At 63.7% G+C, this 9512-nt stretch overlaps 2 protein-coding genes across 2 annotated transcripts in view; one reads left to right on the forward strand and one right to left on the reverse strand.

Moving 5' to 3' along the window:
• Positions 1-2047: 2047 nt before the first annotated feature.
• Positions 2048-6527, reverse strand: LOC112957507 (cytochrome P450 2G1-like; the record flags this gene model as incomplete). The annotated part of the gene is made up of 9 exons (XM_026051157.1): positions 2048-2482; positions 2547-2688; positions 3621-3808; positions 3891-4032; positions 4125-4301; positions 4668-4828; positions 4911-5060; positions 5580-5742; positions 6444-6527. Coding segments are annotated over 9 exons (1389 nt in total), but the record flags the coding sequence as incomplete, so codon positions are not given.
• Positions 6528-9233: 2706 nt separating this feature from the next.
• Positions 9234-9512, forward strand: part of LOC112957509 (tyrosine-protein kinase receptor UFO-like) — a gene marked incomplete at its 3' end in the record, with an annotated part of 11427 nt that continues 11148 nt past the window's right edge. The window contains exon 1 of the mRNA XM_026051158.1: positions 9234-9255. Coding sequence (XP_025906943.1) covers positions 9234-9255 — 22 coding nt within the window. The remainder of the gene's footprint in view (positions 9256-9512) is intronic.

Raw genomic sequence — 9512 nt, forward strand, 5'->3', positions numbered from 1 at the left:
GCATGCACGCACGCACTCACGCACGCACGCCCCACACTCCCTGGTCAATGATTAAGCCTGGGTGCAATTAATAAACAATGCGTAAGCCCAGTCAGAGTTTACGACCAAAGGGTCCCTGTTGCCTTATCACACCCTGCCCTGTCCTTTAAGCAGCTGGTGCAATTAGCAGAAGGTCAATTAGCACCAGCCGAAGATGCAGCTGGCCTCGTTACCTGTGCTCAGACCCCAGGCAGGCTGGAATGGGCCCCAACCGTTAATTAGCTCCTTGCAAGGGGTGCAGGCTGCACTGAGGATCTGGTGGTTGTGCCGTGCTGTCCTTATGCCACCCCATTTCAGCCATGCATTCCCAGGCTGTTCCCACATCACCTCTGCCCGCTCCTCTTTCCTCCTCTGCATTCTGAGAAGTGGCCACAGCTGGAAAATGAGATCCAGTTTGCTGCCCCTTTTCCAGCCCCTTTCCCTCTCCTTTGCAGCCGCTTTTCCAGCCCCTTTTCCAACCCCTTTCTAGCTCCTTTGCACCCCCTTTTCCCTCTCCTTGGCAGCCCCTTTTGCAGCCCCTTTTCCCACTCCTTTTGCAGTCCCTTTTGCAGCTCCTTTTCCCGCTCCCTTGCAGCTCAGTTTTCCGGAGCCCTCAGTTCACACTGGGAGGTTGGTGCTGGAGCAGCCGCAGCTGATGCCCATGGGCACCGCGTGTACAGGGCCTGGTCTAGCTCTGCAGCCCCGTGGCACAACACACCGCGGATGTCCTGCACAACACGCTGCAGGTGTGTTGATACGTGGTGCCGCAGGGGTGTTGCACAATGTGCCGGGGTTGCACAACAGGCTGTAGGTGCTGCTCCACCTGACACACGAGTGTCACGCAACGCACCACGAGTGGCACCGCACGCCAAGGGTGTTGCACAACATGCTGAGGGTGTTGCACAACGTGCCGAGGGCATTTTGCAGAGCAAGGAGCCCCCCACACCCCCCCCCGCACCCACTCAGCTTGCTGCCCCATGTGCCCCAGGAGCTGCTGCACAGGGGGGTTATCGCTATGTCGGCGCCAGGCTGATCCAGTTCATGATGCGGGTCCCATTGCCCTGTGCATCCCATCCAGATGATGCTCTGGGTCCCATTGCCCTGTGCATCCCGTCTGGATGATGCTCCCATTCCTGCTGCCCTTGTGGCCCTGCATCCCACTGGGATGATGCTCTGGCATTCCCATCTTCACAGCCCTGCATCCCATGGGATGATGCTCTGTCCACGGCACCCTCCCTCCCCCTGCATCCCGCTGGATCCTGGCGCCGCTTCCCATGGTGCCCAAGGAGAAGTGCAGGAAGGCTTTGTCCATCTGGAAGCAGCCATGGGCACCCAGGAAATGCCCGGGCTCCAGCTCTGTGTGGTGCTGGAAGAACTCAGGATCGCACAGCACCCAGCCCAGCACGGGGAAGGTGCTGGTGCCCTGCGGTGGATGGACATACGGATGGACATGTGGATGCATGGATGGACACATGGATGGACACACAGATGCACGGATAGAAGTATGGATGCACAGATTCACGGATGGGTGCACAGATGGACGAGTGGATGGATGCATGGATGGATGCACAGGCGCACAGATGGACAAGTGGACGTGTGCATGGATGGGTGCATGAATGGATGCACAGGTGCACGGGTGGACGAGTGGGTACATGCACGGATGGATGCACGGATAGATGGATGGATGGATGCACATGATGGATGAGTGGACACATGGACAAGTGGATGGATGCGCGGAGGGATGGGCCCCCTTCCTACCTCGAGCAGCACGGAGGGCAGTGTCACGAGTGAGGACGTGGGACCTCCACGGTGCCACCCCCGCTGCCCTTCAATGCCCACGTGGGACCGGCTGCACAGATGCCCATGGGTTTGCACAACGCGCGGGTTTGCTTGCGCGTACTGCGACCCGCAGCTGCTTAAGGTGATTAAATGCACGTGGTCCCCGCGAATGCTGCGACCTCGCAGCAACGAAGCTTTAATGTGGGTGCAGGGGGGATGGGGGGCAGGGGCAGGCCCGAGAGGGGGGGTCTTGCTTGGGGGTCGTGCGATGGGGTTGTGCAGTGGGGTGATGCAGTGGGGTCTTGCAGCGGGGTTGTGCATTGGAGTCATGCAATGAGATCTTGCAGCGGGGTCTTGCAGCGGGGATGTTGCAGGGGTTCGTGCATTGGGGTGGTGCAATGGGATCTTGCAGCGAGGTCTTGCAGCAGGATGTTGCAGGGGTTGTGCATTGGGGTGGTGCAATGGGATCTTGCAGCAGAGTATTGCAGCGCCGGGCGCCGGGCTCAGCGCGGCAGCACGCGCAGCTCGTAGAGTGGTGGCACGGTGCCGAAGCCGCTCTCGCGTGGCGCCGTGTTCAGCTGCGCCGGCGGCACCAGTGGCTGCAGGTGGAAGTGCTGCAGCACCGTGGTGAGGAAGAGGAAGAGCTCCATGCGCGCCAGCGCCTCGCCCAGGCAGATGCGTTTCCCTGCGGGCACAGCAGTGTCAGGACGCGCACAGGCGGAGGGGCGGGCGCCCGCGCCAGCACCTACCTGACGAGAAGGGCACGAAGGCCTCGTTCTTCCGGAAGCTGCCGTCGGCACCCAGGAAGTTGCCGGGGTCGAAGGCGTCCGGGCGCGCGAACATGGTGGGGTCGTGCAGCACCGTGCTGAGCAGCGGGTAGACTTCGGTGCCCTGCACGGCGCAGCACTCAGCGGGCGGGCACGGCGGGCGAGAGGGCAGCGTGCAAGAGCGCGACGTGCAAGGGAGCAGTGTGCAAGGAAGCGGTGTGCAAGAGAACATCGTGCAAGGGGGCGGTGTGCAAGGGAACTGTGTGCAAGAGAGAGACGTGCAAGAGAGCAGCATGCAAGAGCATGATGTGCAAGGGAGTTTCGTGCAAGGGAGCGGCATGCGAGAACATGGTGTGCCAGAGCACAGCATGCAAAGAGAGCTGCGTGCAAGAGCGCAGTGTGCACGAGGGCAGCGTGCAAGGGCACAGCATGCACAAGAGCAAAGTGCATGGGACGAAAGCAATGCAGCACACACGATGGCGGTGTGTACAAGAGCAAGACACGGAAGCAGGGGAAGAGCAAGCAAAGGGTTGCAAAGGGTGGGTGCAGGCCGGCAGTGTGCGGAGGACACAGGGTGAGCTGAGACAATGTTTGCAGGGCAGCGCGCGCAGGGACATGGGACAGCGCTCAAGGACAGGACGCTGTCCTTGGCTGGACCAGGACAGCGTGCACGGGGACAGTGCACATGGGGCCTTTGCTCCTTGCTTTTGCAGGAGCAAAGGGCATGGGGTGAAAGCGGCACAGCGTGCACGGCAATGCAGCATGCGAGGAGCAAGCGTGCGATGAGGTGTGCCAGGAGCTGCAAGGAGCAAGCATGAAAGGAACAAGTGTGCAAGGAGTAGGTGTGCAAGGTGCAAGCAGCAAGGTTGCAAGGAACAAGCGTGCAAGAGACAAGTGTGCAGGGAGCAAGTGTGCAAGGAGCAAGCGTGCAAGGAGTAGGTGTGCAAGGAGCTGCAAGGAGCAAGCGTGCAAGGAACAAGCATGCAAGGAGCAAGTCTGCAAGGAGCAAGCATGCAAGCATGCAAGCGTGCAAGGAGCTGGCACGCAGCGTGTCACCTTGGGCAGCAGGTAGCCCCGGAAGAGCGTGTCACGCGTCACCATGTGGGGCACGTCCATGGGCAGCAGGTCGCTGACGCGCTGCACCTCGTGGATGACGGCATCCGTGTAGGGCATGCGCGCGCGGTCCTCCACGGCGGGCGCCCGCTCGCTGCCAATCACCCTCCCGATCTCCTCCTGCAGCTTCTCTGCAGGCGCAGGGGGGGTGGTTCAGGGCAGACCCCCCCCCTTTTCCAGTACTGCCACCGTGTCCCCTGCGGCGTCGCCCACCTTGCACCTCCGGGTGCTTCATGAGCAGCAGGAAGCCATAGCGCAGCGTGGAGCTCACAGTCTCGGTGCCAGCGAAGAAGAGGTTGAGTGTGGTGAGCTCCAGGTTCTTCTCATTGAACTCCGAGCCCGCCTTGTCCTTCTCCTTGCAAAGACCCCCAAAACAGGAGAAATGGCACCAAAATGTGCCCGGGGGGCAGGGGGGTGGGGAGGGGGAAGGTGCCGCCTCCCACCAACCTTGTCCATCTGGAGCAGGAAGCAGTCGATGAAGTCTCGGGGGGCAGCGGGGTCAAGTGTGGCGCGGTGCTGCTCCACGTGGCGGGCGATGAAGCGCCGCATGCGCCCCAGGAGCCGCTCGATCCGGCGGTGGGGCCCGGGCAGCAGGGCGAAGAGGCCGTCGCTCATGTCGTGGAACTGCGGGGCCGAGGGGAGCGTGCATGTGCATGCTGCGCTGCAGTCACCCGTGCATGGGCATGCAGCGCTGCAGCCACCCATGCACGCACTGTGTGCAGGGACGCGCACAAACTGTGCACCGACGCACCCCTGCTTCAGGGCTATCACACGCCAATGCAGCTGTGCACTAATTCAGCTGTGCTCCAATGCAACCACACATTGATGCAGCCACCTGCATGTTCACCCATGCAGCCATGCTCCAATGCAGCTGCACATTGTGCTCCAATGCAACTGCACACTGACACAGCCGTGCGCTCATGCACCCATGCACCAACGCAGCTGTGTGCAATTGCAGCCGTGCACCAACGCAGCCATGCGCGCACCCACCTGTGCCGAGGTGCTGCTGAGCTCACGGAAACTCTCGTTCATGACCTGCATCATCTCCCGGAACTCGGTGTCCTTGTAGTCGAAGCGGTTGCCGAAGACGATGGAGCAGATGACGTTGGAGACTGCCTGGCTCAGCAGGTACGTGGGGTCGAAGGGCTTCTCTGCGGGGGCAGCGGGACAGGCTCGTGCAGCACTGTGGCGGCGGGGGGGGAACCACGCACCCCGGGGACCCCCTGCGCCCACCTTGCGTGCGCTGCAGCTCCTGCAGCAGGAACTGCGCCTCCTCCTGGATGCGCTCCTCGATGCTGCGCTTGCCCATGCCGAAGTCACGCAGGACGGTGAGCGAGAAGCGCCGCAGCTGCCGCCAGCGCTCGCCATTGGCGAACACCACCCCTGTGGGCACCATGAGCACCACGGGTGCCCATGCCCATGAGCGCCCACAAGTGCCCATGGGTGCCCATGAGCGCCCACAAGCGCCCAAGGGTGCCCATGAGGTCTCACATCCCCCTATGAGCACGGGGGGTGCCCACGGGTGCCCACAAGCACCCATGGGTGCCCACGAGCACCCACATGCCCCTATGAGCACGGTGGGTGCCCGCAGGTGCCCACGAGGTCCCTTGTGCCCCTATGAGCACCACGAGCACCCGCAAGCTCCTGCAACCTCCTGTGAGCACCCGCAAGTCTCTGCAACCACCTGCAAGCCTCCTGCAACCTCCTGCAAGCTCCTGTGAGTGCCTGCAAGCCCGTGCAACCCCCTGCAATGCCCTGCAACCTCCTGCAACCTCAGGCAAGCCCCTGCAAGTGCCCCCAAGCTCCTGCAGGCCCCTGCAAGCAGCACCAGCTCCCGCAATGGGGCTGCCCGCCAGTGCCTGCACCCCACATGCTCCAAGGGCCCCCCGGGGTGCCACTCACCGTGGCTCTCGAAGACGCGGTCCAGGGAGGGCATCTGCCCGCGGCCGCCGAAGGCCTCGGCGTGCTCGACGAGCGCCTCACGCACAACTGCGTGACCGCACAGCACCACGACCGGCTTGCGCCCAAAGTACACGGTGAACACGGGGCCATAGGTGGCGCGGAGCTGCGGGGACACAGGGACGGCGTGGGGACATGCGCGGGGACCGTGGGGTGCAGCGGGAACAGGCTCTGCAGCAGGACCCGCTGGTTGCACGGGGAGCGTCCGGGGAAAGGGCGCGGGAACAGCCTGAGCGGGCGACGGAAAATCCGCATGCGGAGCAGAGAAATAGGGAAGTTGCGCCGGCGGGGAGAGAAGGGTTCTAGGGTGGAAAAGATGGAGTTTTGGGGGGAAAGGGCGTGCTAGCTTGGGTAAAGGGGGTTCTAGCTTGGGAAAAGCTGGAGCTTGGGCAAGAAATGCGGGTTGTAACCTCAGAAAAGCTGGGGGAAAATGGGAGTAGCGGAAAAAGTGAGTCCGGGCATGGGAAGGCCTGGAAGCCATGTGGGAAAACGGAATGCATGTGGGAAAAATGGGTGCTGGCAGGGAAAAATGCTGAATCTTGCAGGAAAAGCGGGTCATAGTGTGGGAAGACCTGGAAGCCATTGGGGAAAAAATGAGTTTCAGCATGCGAAAACCTACAGCCTTGCAGGAAAACATGGAACCTCGCGGGAAAAGCAGGTCATAGCATGGGAAGCCCTGGAACCCCATGGGAAAAAGGAGGATCTAACATAGAAAAATCCACAGTCTTGCAGGACAAGATGCAGTCTTGCAGGAAAAGCCGCAAGCTCCCAGGAAAAGGCATCCGTGACGCGGGCGGCCATGCTCACCTTCTCGAGGGCCTGCAGCGAGCGCATGGGGCAGAGCTGCAGCAGGTTGCCCAGGAAGGGCAGGGGCCGGGGCCCGGGCGGCAGCCGCCCCGAGCCGCCCCGCGGCCGCCCCAGCACCGCCGCCAGCAGCACGGCCGCCAGCAGCAACGCACAGCCGGTACCCAGCTCCATGCTCCCCTCCCTGCACCCCCGCTGGGTGTTGTGGGGTTAAATACCCGCCCGCACCGCCCACTGCTTGCATAACCGCTGGGTAAATAACCGCTGGGTGCAAACTCGACACCCTGGAGCTTTCTGGAGGGGAGAGGCCTGGTCTGGCCCCCCCCGAGCAGCTCTAGGCCCTGGGGCAGCACCAAGGTGTGCTGAGGGCTGCAGTGTGGCGGGTTGCACTGGGGCCTGCTGCATTGCAGCACGTTGCATGGTGGTTGCTGCATTGCATGGTGCTGCTTCGCAGGGCGCTGCGTTGCAGGGTCAGTGCATTGCAGGGCTGGGGCATTGCAAGGCACAGTGGTGCATGACGGGTGTTGCACGGCGCGGTGGTGCATGACAGGTGTTGCACAGTGCGGTGGTGCATGACGGGTGTTGCATGGCGTGGCGGTGCATGGCGGGTGTTGCACAGTGCGGTGGTGCATGAGGGGGTTGCATGGCGTGGCGGTGCATGGCNGTTGCATGGCGTGGCGGTGCATGGCGGGTGTTGCACAGTGCGGTGGTGCATGAGGGGGTTGCATGGCGTGGCGGTGCATGGCGGGTGTTGCACAGTGCGGTGGTGCATGACGGGGGTTGCATGGCGTGGCGGTGCATGGCGGGTGTTGCATGGCACAGCAGTGAGCTGTGGGGTGTTGCCTGGTGTGACGGTGCATTGCAGGGTGTTGCAGCTGTGACAGGGTGTTGTGGGGTGTTGCCGCGGGTGACGGCATGCATTGTAGGGTGCAGCAGAGCCCCCCAGCTCCCCCACGAGGCCCTGGGGCAGCAGTCAGGGTCCCGGCAGCTCCAGAGGTGCCGGTTCTTCCTCCCACCCATCCTCCCTCTCTGCCTCCTTCTCCAGGCAGTTTTTCCAGCGCCGGGAGGAGCCGCATGGAAAGTCGGTATCAGGGAGCGGGAGGAGCCCGGGGGGAGCCCTGGGATGGGGCAGGAAGCCCCAGCACGGGGATATGGGACTAGGATACACGACTGGGATATGGGACTGGGATACAGGATTGGGATATGAGACTGGAATATGAGACTGGGATACAGGGTTAGGATACAGGGCTGGGATATGGGTCAGGGATACAGGGCTGGGATATGGGATCAGGATACAGGGCCAGGATCCGGGCACAGGATCCAGGCTGGGATACGCAGGGGTTAACGGCCCAGCCGGGCGGGATAAGTGGCTGCTCCCGGGATTAGCCCGGGCAGTTGCTCAACCCGCACGGCTGAACTGGGCACCCGGGCAGCCGCGCTCCTGTCCCCACACGTGTCCCCATGCGTGTCCTCGTGCCGTGTGCCCACAGAGGACAGAGGTCCCCACACGTGTCCCAGCGCTACGTCCCTGCTCCGTGTCCCCACGGAGCAGCTGCCCGGACATGCAGCGGTGGCAGCTGCATCGCAGCAAGGGTGCCTTGCTGCAAGGGTGCCTTGCTGCAAGGGTACAGGTGCCAAGAGCGCCACAAGAGCAGGGCTGGGTGCCCCCTGCCACGCTCCACATACGTCAGCGTGTGGCTCTACCGGGACCGTCACCGTCAGCGCCAGGATCACGGCCAGTTCCCGCGCGCTCCCCCAGGATTCGGCTCCAGCGACTCTGGCTGCATCTCTGCCCATCAGGGATCCCATGCTGAACTGGAGCCGGGCGCCTAGCAGCAGGCATGCAAGCGTGTGCAAGCGTGTGCAAGCGTGTGCAAGGGCACAATGCTCCAGAATAGGGTGTTGCCATGCCGGGGCTGCATGTGCAAGCATGCAATGCACCAGAGCATGGTGCTGCCACGCTGGGCATGCATGTGCAAGTGTGTGCAAGTGTGTAATGCACTGAAGTAGGGTGCTGCCATGCAAGGCACACGCCCACAGGCACGTGCCCCATTGCACTGTGCAGAGCCCCCATGCTCTGTCGCACCCCACATCCTGCACAGGGGTTGGGGGGGCGCGCGGGCGGCCACAGGAAATGCCTGGCGGCTCGCGCGGCCCTGCGGCCTCCCAGGAATGCACCGGCGGCTCTGGCTCGGCTTGCGCAAGGCTGCGGCTGCGCCAGCCTCACACCGCGCTCCGCACGAGGCACCTGAGCCTCACACGAGGTGCACAGGCTTTGCACAAGGTGCACGGGCGTCACAGGATGTGCACAGGTTTTGCATGAGGTGCATGGGTGTCACGCGAGGTGCAGGGGCCTTGCATGGTGTGCACAGGCATCGCATGAGGTGCACGGGTGTTGCATGAGGTGCACAGGTGTCACACAGGTGCATGGGTGTTACACAAGGTGCACAGGTACCCTACAGGGTGCATGGGTGTCACACAAGATAGGTGGGTGTCACGCAGGTTGCACGGGTGTCACAGGAGGTGTGGGGGCCTTGTACAGGTGCGCAGATGCTGCACACACGCACAGGGGCTGCCTGGGGCGCACGATGCTGTTGCACAGGAGGGCACTGGGGATGACGGGGCTTCCCCGGGGACATCGGTGTCCCCCGGGGGGGGCTGCGCCCGGGAGCCGCCCCTGCCCGGCTGAGCCCCTGAGTCACCCGAGAAGTCCCCAGGGCCGGGGCCAAGTGAGGCCTGCACGGCCCCGGGGGGGCCCCCCGAGGGCTGGACCCTCCCTGCAGGGATGCCCGGATGCCTCCAGGGATGCCGTCTGGTGAACGGCGGGGGCGCGGGAGGTGGGGGGGACGCCTCCTGGCCGCCGCTTCCCCTTCCCCCTTCCCGTTTCGCTATGAGCCGAGGGCTGCCCGGACGCCTGGGCCCCTTGCCCGGGCCCCCCCCACCCCGCTCCCCGAGCTCGCAGCGTCCCGGGAAACTTGGCCGCTCTCGCGCCGCCCCCGCCCGCTCCTTCCTCCTCCTCCTCCTCCTCGGCCGGCCCCGCTCGCTGCGGCTGCGGCGGCGGCGGCTGCTGCG

Source organism: Nothoprocta perdicaria, unplaced genomic scaffold, assembly GCF_003342845.1.
Source record: "Nothoprocta perdicaria isolate Ctin4 unplaced genomic scaffold, notPer1 scaffold_725, whole genome shotgun sequence".
Taxonomy (NCBI): domain Eukaryota; kingdom Metazoa; phylum Chordata; class Aves; order Tinamiformes; family Tinamidae; genus Nothoprocta; species Nothoprocta perdicaria.